Source organism: Dryobates pubescens, chromosome 9, assembly GCF_014839835.1.
Source record: "Dryobates pubescens isolate bDryPub1 chromosome 9, bDryPub1.pri, whole genome shotgun sequence".
Lineage (NCBI taxonomy): Eukaryota > Metazoa > Chordata > Aves > Piciformes > Picidae > Dryobates > Dryobates pubescens.
The window spans coordinates 43,884,513-43,901,255 of NC_071620.1; the positions used below are offsets into that span (position 1 = coordinate 43,884,513).

General features: G+C 53.8%; 1 protein-coding gene across 1 annotated transcript in view; it reads left to right on the top strand.

Moving 5' to 3' along the window:
- Window positions 1–15,497, top strand: part of RECK (reversion inducing cysteine rich protein with kazal motifs) — a 32,122-nt gene extending 16,625 nt beyond the window's left edge. Inside the window, exons 10-21 of the mRNA XM_054164130.1 lie at window positions 795–974; window positions 1,889–2,101; window positions 2,591–2,727; window positions 3,999–4,139; window positions 4,329–4,517; window positions 5,768–5,890; window positions 6,340–6,511; window positions 8,834–9,026; window positions 9,406–9,616; window positions 11,146–11,219; window positions 12,343–12,498; window positions 14,221–15,497. Of these exons, the coding sequence (XP_054020105.1) occupies window positions 795–974; window positions 1,889–2,101; window positions 2,591–2,727; window positions 3,999–4,139; window positions 4,329–4,517; window positions 5,768–5,890; window positions 6,340–6,511; window positions 8,834–9,026; window positions 9,406–9,616; window positions 11,146–11,219; window positions 12,343–12,498; window positions 14,221–14,436 (2,005 nt within the window). The 3' untranslated portion in view covers window positions 14,437–15,497. The remainder of the gene's footprint in view (window positions 1–794; window positions 975–1,888; window positions 2,102–2,590; window positions 2,728–3,998; window positions 4,140–4,328; window positions 4,518–5,767; window positions 5,891–6,339; window positions 6,512–8,833; window positions 9,027–9,405; window positions 9,617–11,145; window positions 11,220–12,342; window positions 12,499–14,220) is intronic.
- The last annotated feature ends 1,246 nt before the right edge of the window (window positions 15,498–16,743 follow it).

Here is a 16,743-nt window from a genome sequence, read left to right on the forward strand (position 1 = left end):
GCTCTGTGAACTCTGAGGAAAGATGCAGGTCTGGGTGATCAGAGGAGGCTCACATCCTGCCCAGCACTGATCAGAGAATCACAGAATGGCTCAGGTTGGAAGGGAGCTCAGAGTTACCTCCTCTAGCCCCGCCCCCCCCCCCCATAGGCGGGGACAGCTCTCAGTTGTAAGAAGGAATCCTTCCCTCTCATTTCCAATGTGACGGTACGGTGAGATTGTGTACTTTCAGGAGGGGTGGGAACAGTTGCAGTCTGTAGGATGCGGCTGCAAACAAGGTGGCTTGGGCATCCCTGACACCAGGAAATGTCTCACACAGGCAGCAAACGGGACACCTGCTTCAAACATTGCGGGGAGAAGAAACGTATTTTGCTTGGCAGTCATTTTTGTAGGAGGTGAGGTGTGATTTGGAGCTGAAGGAGAGGGTTGGTAGTTGTTGATGCTCACGTCCACCTAGGTGTCTTACAAGTAAACTCAGCTGGGACAGTGACCACATTACAGCCCTTAGTCCAGGGTTCAGCTATTAGGTCTTTGCTGGGTGTTACAGGTTTGTGCTCCGAAGTCTTTCAGCCTTGCTGGCCCCAGACCTTTCAGCATCCCTAGGCAGAGAATCGGTGGAGTGGGGCTTTGCTTGGAGCCTCATGCTGGGATACCCCTGCAGGCTTGTGAGCTCCAGCACAACCTCCTGCAGTTGGTGTAGGCTTTGTGAATTAGCAGGGAGGAAACAGCAGGCTCCTGCCTATCTGAACAGCTGCCCCTCCTGTAATTCTGCCTCCTCTGCCTGTGTTTTTTTCCAGAGAGCTCTGCACTAAGCTTTATAGCACGAGCTGGGGCAATTCACAGAGCTGGCAAGAGTTTGATCGCTTCTGTGAGTATAATGCAGTTGAAGTTTCCATGTTGACCTGTTTAGCAGATGTACGAGAACCTTGTCAGCTGGGCTGTAGAAATCTTACTTACTGCACTAATTTTAATAACAGGTAGGAGAGAGACACTGAATGTTTTGTAAAGGCATTCCTGTGCTTTGGTGTGAAAAATGCAGTGAAATGTTTGTCAGGCTGATTCTGAGATTGCATGGAGCTGTTTGTCTGCGGATGCTTAGACACTGTGACAAGAAATAGGTTTGCTCTAGAATAAGCTTCTGGGAATGTATTTAACAGGAGTTAGGACCACGAGCAGCACAAGCTGGCCACGAGCTGAAGTATCAGCACCTATTAGCAGCATATTCCTCTGCCTGGCTGTCCAGACAAACCAGCCCTGATGGCTGGAACCTTGTGTGCTATTCGTGAGATTCAGATGCTTGTTAATGTCCACGTTACCCTCTTAAAGATCCCTTCTCTTTCAGAGCTGCTTCTGTGGGGTTATGCTCTGAGGGCTAAATGCATGATTGAAAAATGGTATCTGAAGCAGTAATGGAAGAGCTGCAGATTAAATAGTTTGAGTTTCATAAAAACGGTTAAAATGTTGTGAGCTGTCAGAGCTGTCCCTTGAAATGGTGCCCAGTGGCTGAGTGTTCCCTGTGCAGTGAGCACAGCCTGCACAAACCCAAGCAATATGCCAGCTTGTGTTAGCGATGCGCCAGCAAACATCTGTCCAGGTGCTGAGGCTGCTGAAGACATTTGCTTTGAAATCGACTGCCCTTGGGTGAGGAAGATGTAAGAGATCTTTGATCCCACAGAGAGAAATGAGGAGAAGGGAGTCTCAACCTTAAAGAGCTTATTGTCCTTAAGAACAGAATTCAGACTGATTTTGATCTTGCTCAACTGTGAAAGGGTTTGATTTGTGTTTGCAGCACAAGCAAAAGGCTCCTCAAGGCTGCAGCATCCCCACGGGGAAGTGTCAGATGTGTGGTGTTCTCCTCTAGAGGTGCCACAGCCTCACTTCTTATTTTCAGACCAACAGAACTTTTTAGGAGCTGCAACACGCAGTCAGACCAGGGAGCCATGAATGATATGAAGCTCTGGGAAAAAGGGAGTATTAAGATGCCCTTTATCAATATTCCTGTGCTTGACATTAAGAAATGCCAGCCAGAAATGTGGAAGGCAATTGCCTGCTCCCTGCAGATCAAACCTTGCCACAGCAAATCTAGAGGAAGCATTATCTGCAAGTAAGTATTTGGGCACTTTTGTTGGTAGCAAACCTTTCCTCTTCTTGGGTTTTGGGACCTACTGGTCACTTGCCACTGACAGCAAGGTCTGGGGAAAAAAAAGAAGCTTGTTTAAAAAAGAGTAAAACTTGTCGGTGGGTGATGGTATAGGAAAGAGGCCAGTTCAAAGTGCAGGCAGTGAGATAGAGCTCAGCTGTGGCAGATGCAGGTGCAGGGGCTGGAATGGCAGCTGGGTGTTGTGCCCTGGGGAAAAAAGATCACCGTGCTCAGAGGAGGAGCAGTGCAAGCTGCAGGCCCTGTCCTGGTGCCACAGGGCTGTGCCTGCCCTGGGCGGAACTTGAAGCACATGGGGATGTTGTGTGTGCGCAGATAGTCTGTTGGGAGCCAGGAGAAAGTCCTGGGTTTGGGGAGGGGAAGAAGTCTCTTTCATACCAGACCTTTCTCCTCCAAGTAGTGTTCATGAAGTTCTGTTTCTTATTTGCTCTGAAGATCAGATTGTGTGGAAATACTGAAGAAGTGCGGAGATCACAGTAAGTTCCCTGAAGGGCACTCGGCTGAAAGCATTTGTGAGCTCCTGTCTCCAACAGATGACTTGGAGAGCTGCATCCCCTTGGATACATACCTGAGTAAGTGCCAGCACCTGTGCAGCACAGCAGCCAATGGGCTTTGGGTGCTCACCTCTACTTTGGGTAACTTCCAACACTTCTTACTACTTCCTGTTGCTTATTTCTCCCTGTAGGGTTCAACCCTTTTCTGGCTTCATAGGCTGGATCTGGTTTAGACCTTCTTCCAGATTAAATGTTGGTATTTCTTTTTCAGAATCCTGGGAGCTTTGAAAACGGTAAAACTTTGGTCACTAAGGGCTGCTGCGGAGAGCTCGCCTCCACAAAACAATTGTTCCCAGGGAGACAAAGCAGTGAAGCTTTGGGTGGGGAGGGCCTCTTCAGGCAGCTGCTGCAGTGCCGCCTTCTCTTCCCTTACTCTCGTAACAGGAGAACGTTGCTAGTGCGGAAACAAAGCTCACCTGGGACAGCAGCCCTGGTTAAACATCAAGTGTGCTTCAGACCAGTGGGCTGTGGGACTTCTCTGGGTGAAGCTGCTGGTCACTGCCTGTTTGTGTTTCTATCACTGAGAATCCCTGGGGAAACAGGACAGAAGAAATAGGTTTTTCTTGTGAAGACTCCTCTGGGCCCTTATGTCCAGGGTTAAGGACTAAGCTCTTGAAATAAGTCACCTCCCGTGCCATGTCAAGCTTCCACAGGTATAGCTAAAAGAAGTATAACCCCTTGTGCTGGGTTGAGGCAGCCCCCTCTCCCCACCACGGGCAGGAATGAAACACTCGGGACAAACAGATTGCAAAAGTGATGAAAGTTTAAATAGAAAGCGGTGAATGTTACAGAAAACCCAAAGCGCAGTGACAAAGAAAGATCCCAAAGCGGACCCAGAGGCATCCCATTCCCACCTGAGGGTACACCCGAGACCCTCAGGGCTCCTTCTTCCCCCTCCCTCTGCTGGGCTAGTCTCAGCTGGCCAGGCCTGAGACTGCCCATCCCCCTGTGGCCTTGGGCCTAGCCAGGCCCAAAGCCAGCAGACATCTCCCCCAGTTACCGGCTGACGGAGGAGGAAGAAAAAGAGAAAGTGCCAGACCCCGCACTGGATCTTAGAGTGGTGCAAAGAATCATGGTAGGAAATATGCACAATTTCCTGCGTCCATCCCTCTGGGCTGGACTTCTGGACATAGGAAGTGAACACATCAGGGGGCACCCAGCTCAAACTGCAACACCCCTTCTCAGGACTGTCAAGCCCATGGCTTTGCTGGGTGTTAAGGAATGCCGTGCCTGGCTGGAGCAGAGCAAGCCTCGTGCCAGTCGGTGCCAGTGCTCTTCTCTGTTTCCAGGCCCCAGCTCCTTAGGGAGCATTGTGGAGGATGTGACACATCCCTGTAACCCCAACCCCTGTGCAGCCAACCAGCTGTGTGAGGTCAACAGGAAAGGATGTCAAGCAGGAGAGCTGTGCCTCCCGTACCTGTGTGTGCCAGGTAAGGATGGGCTTCTGCAGGTGCTTCAGAGCATTGCCTGTGCAGCTGTCGTCTGTAGCTGCCTCTGTGAAGTGAGCGGTGAGAGCAGGGCTGCTCTGGAAGCACCTGAGCTTTCCCACAAGCCAAGGGGTGGCAGCTGCTTTGCCAAAGCGTTCACCGAGTAAGAGCTAAAATGTCTCCTTCCTGCAGGTTGCAAACTGGGAGAGGCCTCAGATTTTATTGTGCGCCAGGGCACGCTTATCCAGGTTCCATCCTCAGCTGGTGATGTTGGTTGCTACAAGATTTGTACCTGTGGGCACAGTGGATTGCTGGAAAACTGCTTGGAAATGAGGTGTGTTGACCTCCAAAAGTCTTGCATTGTTGGAGGACAAAGAAAAAGTAAGTGTGAGAAGAGCAATTCTACCTTCATACAACACCCGCTCCTTCAGTGGTGAGCTTGGAGGTGGCACAGGTTACCTCCAGAGCACCTGATGCAGTTTGTCAGCAAACACAGAGGTCAATGTTTGCATCCCTGAGCACAGCCCTTGTGTAATCCTTACTCCTGCCTGAGGGCTCCATTGTTTAAATCCTGAGTTCTGTCTGCCTCAGTCCATGGAAGTCCTGCATGAGATGTGTTCTTAGGGCACCTTTCTTCGACCAAAGGGTCACTGGCTTGCTTCACCATCAGGGAATAATAATAGCAGCCTCCCAGTACCTGAAGGGCCTACAAGCAGGCTGCAGAGGAACTGCTCCCAAAGGGCTGCAGGGCCAGGCCCAGGGGCAGAGGTTGGAAATGAGAGCAGAGCAGATGGAGATTGGATGTGAGGAACGAGTTCTGCACCAGGAGGCTGCTGGAACACTGCAGCAGGTTGCCTACGGAGGGGGTTGAAGCCCCCCCCCCAAGCCTGGAGATCTTCAAGGGGAGGCTGGAGAAGGCTGTGAGCAACCTGCTCTAGGGGAGGATGTCCCTGCTGAGTGCAGGTCCCATCCAGCCCAAACCTCTCTATGATTCTATGACAATAGGTGTCTCCCTTTCTGGTAGAATAACTTGCTGGTGCAAGCTCTGGGGGTTGAAGAGGGAGAAGGTTCTGAGAGGAGGCAGGAGGCAGCAATCCAAACTGATCCTCTTCAGGCCCTGCAGAGTCCTCCTCTGAGCCCTGCAGGGGTTCTGTATTCAGTGTGAGGCTGTGGCTGCCAGCTAGGCAGTGCTGTGGAAGGTTACTCTGGGAGAAGAAAGCATCTTTCAGAAGCGTTACCTCTATAACAAACAACGTGGAGCTTGCTGGACAGAATTTACCTCCCACTTCTTCTGTGTTCTGAGTGCTTTTTTTTTTTGCTGCTTTAAGTTGTCCTGGGAGGGGGGGGGGGGGGGGGGGGGGGGGGGAAAGGAAACAAAAAGGAAAGAAAATACAACTTAGAGAGGCTTTGAAAAGGTGAAGAGTTTGCTTCCTTGTGTAATTCATCAAAACACAGGGAAAGAGACTTTTCCTGCTCAAAACTTGAACTCTATGAACAGACAGAACTTGCAGGGGGCAAACAAAGGCTGAGCCAGAGGATTCCCAGGAGCAGTGTCCCATCTGTGTCATACTCCTGGCTGTGTCCCTCTGGCAGATGAGCAATAACTGCCTGCATCTGCTTCCTTCCCCCAGGCCATGGCAGCTCCTTCACCATAGACTGCAACGTCTGCTCCTGCCTGGCTGGAGAGTTGCTCTGCTCCTCTCGCCAGTGCCTGACGGAGCACAGCTCCGACGACGACCGCCGCAAGTTCACAGGTAGCGGCAGCTCTGCGGCCTGAACCCCCTCGCTCCTGGGGCAGAGTCCCTGGGATGTGCCTCTAACTGCTTCTCGTGCCCAGCTTGCCCTTCAGAGCAGACACATCCCTTCAAAAGGGGAAAAAAAAAAAGCAGTACTGAAAAATAAATGTTCAGGCAATAGGTAAAAGGAGGTAAAGACAGGATAGGGCCACTGGGGCAAGAGTTAAGCAGTCTGGGGAAAAACGTGGGGGAAGCTGAGGAGAATCAGCGAAGGAGGAGGACAGAAACTTCCCTTCTCATTACTCAGGAGTGCAGATCTGCTCCAGCATTGCTGAACTGTGGCAGCGTCTGAAGACAAGGCACATCCCTGCCCTTGCTGGGTGGCAAAGCTGTCTTAGTGCCTCTGTGTATGTGCTGCCACCCGAGGACGTTGCTCACAGTTCCCTCTCTGGCCGTTGCCTCCCCAGGTCTGCCCTGCAACTGTGTGGAGCAGTTTGTGCCGGTGTGTGGTCGGAATGGCCGCACCTACCCCAGTGCCTGCATCGCTCGCTGCGTGGGGCTGCAGGACAGCCAGTTTGAGTTTGGGTCCTGTGTTTCCAAGGATCCCTGCAACCCCAGCCCCTGCAGCAAAAACCAGAGGTGAGAGGAGCAGGAAAACCTTGGCACCCTTTGCCTGAGGATCAGGGTTACCTGTTCTGGAAATGTATTCTGTGCTGGGGTGACCTTCTGCTTCTGGGGTGCTCCGGCAAGAGCTGCTGCTGGCAGCAGCTTCTTGTCTCTCGTGGTTGGCAATGCAGCTGGAACTGCCAGCTTTTGAGGCCAGGTCTGTGGTGCTAGGTCATCCCAATTCGTCATGCAGATTTCAGCTTTAGCAGTCAAAGAGAGCCCGGAATTTTGCTGATAGGGCCACAAGTGTCATTTGGCTGTTTGGGGTCACGTCTGCTGCTAGTAGCTGAAAAATCCCTGCACCTGAATTCAAGCTGTGGAGTCAGTCTCGCTTATGGAGTCAATGATCTATGCTGCTTGTCTGCAGAGCAGGCCAAGCACTGATCCCTTTCTTGTGATCAGATCAGGATCTTGTGAGAATGCCTGGAAGAATCTCTGGGGTTTTGTCAGTGCCCGCTCAGGGGACTCCCGACGGTTCGCTTGCTGTGATCTTGCAGTGCAAAACACTCAAGCCACTGTGCCAGGGATATTTCTTCAGTCAGCAGTGAAACTTCAGTGTTTGCCCCTAGAACAGTGTGCAATAGGCAGGGAAGGGTGAGGAGAGAAAGGTAAAGGGAGGAAAAAAGGCTGGCAGCTGCCACTAGTGCCAGGGTCCAAAGACAACTCCCTGGGCCCAGGCCCAGTCTCGCTGGTCTTTCTGACCCTCATGATCCTGGTGGGGAAAGCTTACAAAGTTCCCTTGCCAAGAGGCCTCTTTTATGCTCAGTCACACGGCTGCTCCATGCTCGGGAGGCGTTTTCCTATTAGAACATCGTAATGAGCAAACGTCACCTAGGGTTCACGGTTTCCCCATCAGCCTGGGACACCAGTCCTTGCTGGACAGCAGCTGCAGGTTTCTCTCCAGCAGGATGCATACAGACAGTGGCCACATCAATCTTTGTGACTCAGCAGGCAGCGGGAGCGGCTGGATGCTGTCGGTCCCAGGTATCTCCCTTCCCTTGGGGCCTGCACCTGCATGCCCATGGAGACCACATTCCACAGTGCAGGCTCAGGGCCTTCAGCAGGAACTTGTCACCCAGGCAGGTTGCTGCAACAAGGTGTTAGCAAAATGTTGGCCTAAGTTTTGGGGTCCTTCACTGTCCCAGGTTCTGGTGACAGCGTGGAGGCAAATGCTCTTCTGATCGACCCTTGTGGGTTTCAGTGTCGGAGAAAGCAAACTGTGCAGCCAGAGCTGTTCCAGCACAGCTCTGCAGGTACCAGTGGCAGGAGAACAGGAACTGAGCTGTCCTACAGAGATCCAGGTCTGTGGCTCGCCATGCTGATCTCCAGCACTGCAGCCTCCTCTGAACCCGTGCTTCTGCCTGCTCTGAAGGAAAGCTGCCCTCAGGGGCTGTCTGATGTTTTCAGGAGAGCCGATCACAGCAATTTTACCTTCCCCTTTGCCTGCGCTCTAAGTGCCTTTGTGCAGCAAACTGCAGAGCAGACACTGCATATGGCACTGAAAATTGTCCCTTCAATGCTGCAGGGTGAGAGACACTTTCTGCCTTCTCCCTTTGTAACCTGGAAAGTACAGAGAGGTTCTGCAGAGCAGCCAAGGTGCTTGGGACCTTGCTTGCAGGGAAGGACTGCACACAGCACACGGTTCAGGGCCAGGCTGATCACTTAGGGTAGCCTTCACCTGCTCCCTGCAATGTGTCTCTGAAACAGAGCCTGCTCCAGAGCTGAGATCCCACCTGTGAGGTGGATAGATCCCAGAATTCATGAGTCTTCCGTAGCACAGAAGGACTCTGCCATGAAAAGGAAGCTGTGTTAATGCCAGGGACTCGCGTTTATCTGCAGCCCCTCTCTGGGGCCGAGTGTGACACCATGTGCTGAACTCAGGCAGATGTTTGCAGCTGGGACCACCTCATCTCACACATCTGGGTCCACTGCCTTTGCCAGGAGGGTGAGCCCAGACCTCTGCAGTACCACCTTGTTCCCTTGCAGTTTCCTGGTTTCGTGCTTCCTCCAGTTTGCCTCCAGTGGGCACTTGCAGAATGAATCTTGGCAGGTCAGAAAAAGCTGCAGCTGTACTCGCGTCCATTGGCTGAGCGTGGTGTGGGCTGTGGGTTCCAGGGCTGTGATGGGGCTCGGGATGAGCTGTTTGGCATGTTTGCACCTCCTGCAGCTCTGCTGAGCCCTGCTTGGCTCTACAGCCCTGCAGAGGATTTCACTGAAAAGGATTGCCCTGATCCCTTTGAGACCGAAGGACAAAACTCCTGTGGCCTGATGCAGAGTTACGGTTGGTTTGTGCAGGTGCATACCAAAGAAGCAAGTCTGCTTGACCAGCTTTGGGAAGTTTGAGTGTAGCCAGCACGAGTGTGTGCCCAGGCAGCTGAGCTGCGAGCAGACACGGGAGCCTGCCTGTGACACAGACAACGTGGAGCACCCCAACCTCTGCGCTCTCTACCAAAAAGGGAAGACTTTAGCCTACCGAGGACCGTGCCAGGTAGGAAGCGGTTGCAGCAAACCTTCCTTGGTCTCTGCTGGGCAGCTTTGCAGCGTTCTGGGCTCTCTAGCTTGCAAAATGTCATGGACAGGACTCCTCTGAAAAGATCATTTGAGTTAGTCTAGAAGCACTCTCCCAGTTCAGTCAGAGCTGCGTCAGCTGTTTCTGGGCTGCACAAGTGGGTCACAAGCTGCTGTCCCAGGGCACATCTCACTGCACGTCTCTCGGGTTTTGGAGTGTCTGACAGCGTGAGCGGCGCGCTGCCCTTGCCTCTGGCTTTCCTTCTGGACACACAGCTGAGGCTTCTGGGCAGGCTGAGCTCTGGAAGGTTTCTGTGCTGCAGCCATTGACTGATCTCTGGAAGGCCTCTGTCTTGCAGCCGTTCTGCAGGTCGGTGGAGCCTGTGTGCGGGCACAACGGAGAGACCTACAGCAGCGTCTGCGCTGCCTATGCTGACCGCGTGGCCGTGGACTACCCTGGGCGGTGCCAGGCCGTGGGCATCCTCTCTGACTTCGGCTTCCACACAGAGTGTGCCTTTGTCAGATGCCCCCAGCTGGCTGCTGCTGGCTGCAAACCAGTCATTGCTCCAGGTACGTGAGCACAGGTCAGGGGCCCTGCCAGCGGCAGAGCTTCTCCAGGCCATGGCTACCTCCATTGCACAGTAGTCGACGGTAGACTGAACATGAGCCTGCAGTGTGCCCAGGCAGCTAAGAGGGCCAATGGCATCCTGGCCTGCATCAGGAAGAGTGTGGCCAGCAGGAGCAGGGAGGTCATTCTGCCCCTGTACGCTGCACTGGTTAGGCCGCACCTCGAGTACTGTGTCCAGTTCTGGGCCCCTCAGTTTAGGAAGGAGGTTGACTTGCTGGAGCGTGTCCAGAGAAGAGCAACAAAGTTGGTGAGGGGTTTGGAACATAAGCCCTACGAGGAGAGGCTGAGGGAGCTGGGGTTGCTTAGCCTGGAGAAGAGGAGACTCAGGGGTGACCTTATTGCTCTCTACAACTACCTGAAGGGAGGTTGTAGACAGACGGATGTTGGTCTCTTCTCCCAGGCAAGCAGTACCAGAACAAGAGGACACAGTCTCAGGCTGCGCCAGGGGAGGTTCAGGTTGGATGTTAGAAAAAAGTTCTATACAGAAAGAGTGATTGCCCATTGGAATGGGCTGCCTGGGGAGGTGGTGGAGTCGCCATCACTGGAGGTTTTTAGGAGAAGACTTGACGGGGTGCTTGGTGCCGTGGGTTAGTTGCTTGGGCGGTGTTGGATTGGTTGATGGGTTGGACGCGATGATCTTGAAGGTCTCTTCCAACCTGGTTTATTCTATGTATTCTATGTATTCTATGAATCACAGAATGCTGGGGGCTGGAAGGGACCTCAAAAGGTCATCCAGTCCAGTCCCACCCCCCCCAGGGACTTCTGCTTTCCTCTCATAACATGTGTGAGATGGCCAAGAGAAAAGGTGGAGTGGAGAGCTTTACTTAGGGCCAGGGTGAGCCAGTGTCAGGACTCCTCTGAGTAATTCCAGAGTGGAAAGGCCTTGGCTTCAGGAGCCCTGCTCCTGCGGTCTCTAGAAACTTCCAGCTGTCCCCACAGGACTGGTTCTAGGGCAGAGCATCACTGGGAACCAGATGAGTAATTGATCATACGTGTCAGCACAGATCACAGAATCGGGGAATTGCTTGGGCTGGAAAAGCCCTCTGAGGTCATCCAGCCCAGCCACCAGCTCAACTGGATGGTCTGCAGAGGTCCCTTCCACCCTCTGCTCTTCTGTGCTGTGTATTTCCAGTGCTGTGAGAGAGGAGGAAAGCAGGACCAGGTCTGCAGCTGTGCTGTTCCCAGCTGTGCTTCTGTTGTTCTCTTTCTTTCTGAGCCTATAACTGACCACGGGTGCTGGACAAAAGGGGGAAAGCTCCGGTCTTAAACAGAAAGAGAGGTTTTTCTGCTTCGTGGGTGGGTTGAAGGGGGCGGCTTTGGCATTTTAATAGCTTTCAATGTTAAACCATGGTGGAAGTGTCGCAGTTCTGCCAGCAAACACGAACGGCAGCTTTGCCGTGTTCATTCTCGGTTCGTGTTCAGCTTTAGCCTCTGCTTACCTTCTGTTTCTGACATGCTTTTCACTCCCCAGGAGCCTGCTGCCCGCTGTGTGCCGGGATGCTGCGGATCCTGTACGACAAAGAGAAGCTGGACACCTTTGCCAGGGTAAAGAGCTCTGCCTTTGCCTGATGGCAAGTGGCACGTGGAAGAGTTCAGCTGCTGTGGGCTCTCTCCTGCAAGGTTAACACATTATAAACCAAACCTTTGCTCAGTAGGTAGGGTGGGACTTGGGTCTTTCTTTATCCTGGTTTCCCTTCCCTTTATTTCTTAATCCCAGGTGTAGGCACCGAGTGACAATGCAAAGCAAGACAGAACTAATCAGAAAGGAGCACCTTTTCCTGGGGCCATGACAAGGAAACCCCTCAGAGACCTTACAGCACAGGCCCTCTGTGGCACCAACCGACCGATGGAGGTCACTTGGATCCCCCAGATTTCCATTTGTTAAGGGCCTGCACCGGTGGCCTTAAAAGGCACAAAGCTGCAGGAGGATAGGGGTGGATTTCTTGCAGCTAAAGCTGCAAACCGGGACAGCACAGACTGACCGGAAGGGAAATACCCGTGTTGGTTTCATCACTGTCCGGCACAGCCAGAAGTGCCCTGGAGGGGAGGTGAAAAGCCTTCACGGTGTGGCAGTTTGCACACAGCCTGAGCATCTGCAACCAAACCGCTGCTTGTCAGCTACGGACGGCAGAGCAGCGTGGACCGCAGGAGGCGGCAGAGCTTTGACCTGGCAGTTACGTAGCGATCTGGAAATGTCGCCTGTGTCCAGGTAGCCGCACAGGCGCTGAGCTGCCTTCGCAGAGCCACGGCTCTGTGTGCCTATGGGGCTTGGCAGAGGCTCGGTGGTGGCAGAGGAGGGGCAGCCATCGTGTCCCTCGGCGTGGGAGCAGGAGCTGCTGTCATTGAGAACCGCTCGGGTGGCTTTGAGGTTCATGAGGCACACTCTCCATGAGCTGGGGAACAGCACCTGGCAGCCCCATGCTTCAGTTTGCGAGATTTTTTTTCCCTTTCCCTTTAACCTTTTTGGGGGGTTGGGTTTAGGGTTTTGCTGCAGCCACGGGACGATGGTTTGGAACCGTCCAGCTTTGCATTACAGATCAGAACTCAGTAGTTCAATGGCTGAAACAAAATTTCTGGTGTGACATCCAGGTGATTAAAACTGAAGAGGAGGAGTGTGATTTTGCAGACCACCCCCACCCCACCCCCACAGGTCTTTGCTCTCTCCCAGGTCACAGACAAGAAGCCCATCACAGTGCTGGACATCCTGGAGAAGATCCGCCTGCACGTCTCGGTGCCGCAGTGTGATGTGTTTGGGTACCTGAGCATAGAGTCTGAGCTTGTGATCCTCATCATCCCCATGGACCAGAACCCCAAACCTCTGCAGGTAGGCTACACCTCATTTTATGAGCGTGCACCTTGCTGTCCTTACGCAGCAGTTCTAAGAGTGCCTTTTCCTGCGCAGGCTCAGACTAAAGGGCCTCTCTCCAAGCTGCTCTGAGACCATCCTGGCTTTGCCATTGCTTCCCACCTCATGGGAAAAAAAGTGTTGGGAGATCCCCGATTAGGACCTGAACAGGAGCTAAATACTGCAGTAAGCTGCCCAGACTGCTTTCTAGCAGGTGCTTCATGCTAGCAAAATATGTCCCCAGGGTGACAGTGAGACACTGCAGGTAACCCAGCAGGCTCAGCTCAGAGTTCTGGCAGCGGTTCCTCAGGAGCAGCCTGGAGCAGAAGCAAGGCTGTGGCTGTGCACAGCTCTGGTACCGTCCCGAGGCTGTTGCTTCCTTTTGCCTTTCCGCTGCTGAGCCTGTGCGAGGTTCCTCCCTGGCTGTCCTCACGACAGCCTCTCCCCGGCAGAGCCCTAACTCCTTCCCATTTCAGAGCTGTTCCCAGGGGTATTGTGGGGCCAGTGCAGAGCCTTGGGCCTCTGAGGTTATGCTTGTCAAGTTAAAACTTCACCAGAGGTGGCTTCCAAAGCCTTTGAAGAGACTTTGTGCTAAATTGATGCCTGGCCTGCAGCAGAAGGTGCAAAAAATGGATTTTCTAACAGAAATCTGTGATTGCCCTCATGCTAGCGGGGGTTGGACAGGAGCAGGCAGTACGAGCTCACAGCACAGAAGGCCAAGGGCAGCCTGGGCTGCATCCAAAGCAGCATCGCCAGAGCCGGTGAGAGGGGATCCTGCCCCCCTGCTCTGGTGAGACCTCACCTGCAGGGCTGTGTCCAGCTGTGGGCCCCTCAGCACAGGAAGGACACGGAGCTGATGGAGAGGGGCCAGAGGTGGCCACAAAGAGGATGAGGGGGCTGGAGAACCTTTGCTCTGGGGAGGGAGCTGGGGGTGTTCACCCTGGAGAGGGGGTGGCTCCGGGCAGACCTCAGAGCAGCCCCCCAGTACCTGAAGGGGCTACAAGAAGGGGGGACTGCTCCCAAAGGGCTGCAGGGACCTGCCCAGGGGCAATGGAGAGCAGAGCAGATGGAGATTGGATGTGAGGAACAAGTTCTGCACGAGGAGGCTGCTGGAACACCGCAGCAGGTTGCCCAGGGAGGGGGTTGAGGCCCCCCCCCAAGCCTGGAGATCTTCAAGGGGAGGCTGGAGAAGGCTGTGAGCAACCTGCTCTAGGGGAGAATGTCCCTGCTGGGTGCAGGGGGTTGGGCTGGGCGGCCTCTGGGGGTCCCTTCCGTGATTCTACGATTGGAATCTCCTCTTTCCTTCCCCACAAAAGGGATGAGCTCGCCCCAGAGCGGTTAATTCCTCACTTCTGCAGTTGCAGACTGCCGGCAGTGTCTTGGTCACTCAGTACGAAGTCCTTGGTTTTAGTTGCAATTCCCTGTGAGCTTTTTTGTCCCCAACCCTCAAACCACATCACCCAAGACAGCTGGCAGGCAGCTCCCTCCCCTCTTCTTTGCTGCTCCCCAGGGCTTGCACAGCAGCAGGAGCTGTGGGTAGTGCTCTGGTGTGATTTCTAGGGACCGCTCCCTATCACACTCTGAGCCTGACCTGCTGCTGGGAACCACTCGGGTTTGCTCTCCTGCCTTTTGCTGCCTAGCCCCACTCTGCACTGGGCCAGCAGCTGGCAAGAGCAGCAGTGTGGCTTTTTCCCTTCCCAGATTGAAGCCTGCAATAAGGAGGCAGAGAAGATCGAGTCGCTGATCAACTCGGACAGCCCAACGCTGGCCTCCCATGTGCCACTCTCAGCCCTCATCGCCTCCCAGGTCCAGGTCTCCTTCACCATCTCCTCTCCCGCTGCTCACCCGGGGCCTGCGCTGCACTCCCTGCTCGTCAGCCTTCTCTTCACCTCCTCAGCTTTAAGGCATTCCATGTAGCTGCTTAGGGAAGGTGCAGCAGTGCCACAGTGCTTTACCTTGTGAAGGAGACTGAACCAGGAGCCAAACCTTGTACAAAAATGGCTGAAGAGCTAAAAGTGTTTGGAACAACAAGCAGGGGTTGTTCTGTGTCCATTCCTGGGCATTCAGTCCTGTTTCAGCACAATCCAGATCCACTCCCATTGATCCTGGAAAGGGGAAAATGCTCCGGCAGGTTGTGACTCGATGGATTTGTGATTTCTGGGAGAAGGGATCTTGGAGAGTTGCCTTTTTCCAGCAATGAACAGAAGTGTTTGGAGTTCACTGAAGAAAGTGCATTTCGTAGCCTCCGGCTGCACAGCAGTGACAACAAAAAGCCTTCAGGGCATCTACTTTAACCATCGTCTTTGGAAGAAACTAATTGCTGCTACTTAAGTACCGTAATTACCAAAAATGAAAGTTTATTCTCCTGTAAATACCCTTCCCTGGTTTATTGTGAAGGAAACTAAGCAGCCCTGGGCCTCTTCCAGCAGCCACCTTCAGGTTGGAGCAGTGAGGAGCTTCAGGCCACGGGGCTCAGTGCTGCTGAGATGACAATCGAGCTCTGTTCCTGACTCATGGGGGAGGGAAACGTGTTCTGGGGCGAGCTTTGTGCAGAGCAGCAGCTCCCGGGATGCAGAGCCATGAAGAATCTCAGCACCTCTCTTTAAGTGCCATGGAAGTGTTGTGGTCCTTGCCTCTTGCCTAAGGAGGTTTGTAGCTTACCTGTGTCTACAGACACTCGGTTGTATTACCTGTTGTATTTTATGCACCTGGCCCTAGCCACCATGAAGTATTTCCTGTCAGTATTACCACAGCCAGTGGCTGCAACACACCCAAGTGATTGTTGCCAGAACGCTGAAAGTTGAGAGAAAGCGCTGAAACCATCCCGAGGCTGCTCTTGTGGTAGCATCTATGTAGCCGCTGTGCCCCGCTCAAGCCGAGTATTAAAGCTTTCTATTTTACTACAACACTTTGTCTCGTGTCCCTGCAGTTTTGTGGAGCTCTGCAGCAGCAAACATTTGCCTTCCCCTCTCACATCAGCACTGAGAGCTCACTGCAGTTAAATTCATATTTGTGTCTGTCATTCAGGTGGCTGAATTCCCTTTTTTTTTCCCTTACCCCTCCCCGCCCAATCCTTAGCCAGCATCTCTCCAGGGTGGGTCCTCCGCTGCCTGCCGAAGTGAGCTGTCCCTGCTTTGAGAGTATGTTTCCGCCGCAGCGTAAAAGTCACCCGGGAGCTTAAAGCCACACCTGCTGCAGACACTGATGATTTTCTAACGCCCATGAAGCTCTTTTTCAATGAACCACCAAGAAGCTGCCCCAGTCTGCAGGGTGGGTATGGAGAAATCAGAATTTAAATGCAGACATTGGGCTCTGGGCTCCCCTCTGGGAAAGGAGGCTGGGCAGAGGGGGGGAAGAGGAGCAATTGATGCATTTTAGAGGTCATTGGGTACACAGCAGCCAGTCCTGGAGGCACTGCTGGGCAGGCCAGGTGGAACCAAGCACACAGAGAGCAAAGCCAGCAAGGCCCCGGTGTGGCCACGGGGACTGCAGCTCGGTTTGAACTCGGGGGAACCTTCTCAGCAGCCTCTCTGTTGAGGATGCTAAACAGCAGCGAGAACCTCACCTGCTCAGGTCTGTACTGCAGCATACCCTGCGGAGCAGCACGTCCCCCCTACTCCCCGAGCCAGCTTTTCCTCTCCCGAGAGGCCAGTGGCCCCCAATTCCCTCCCAGAGCCCTTAACAACCTCCCAGTCCTTCCCAGTACTGTCCTGAGCCCTTCCCAGTGCCTCCCAGTCCTTTCCCAGTCTGGGAGGAGGCTGGTAGGGACTGAGAGACACTGGGAGGGCCTGGAAGCCATACCTGCACCACCTGGTGTCATTTCTGGAGCCCTGGGAGACAACTGGAAGCAGCAGGAACCCAACTGGGAGCACTGGACGTCACTGGGAGGAACTGGGAGACAACTGGGAGAACACTGGGAGCGCTGGCAGTACCTCCCCATAACCCCCAGTGCCCCTCTGAGCCCCTCCGGACCGCCCCAGAGTCTTTCCACAGTCTCAGAATTCTTCCCAGTGCCATTCAGAGCCCTTCCCAGTACCTCCCAGTTGACCCTTATAGTTCTTCAGTGCCCCCTCACTCCCCCCCAGTAACCCTCTCCCCCCCCCGTCCTTCCACAGCCTCCCAGTACTTCCCAGTAACCCCCAGTGCCCCCCTGATCCCCCCCAGTTCCACCCCAGAGTCCTTCCACAGCCTCCCAGTAACCCCCAGTGCCCCCCTGATCCCTCC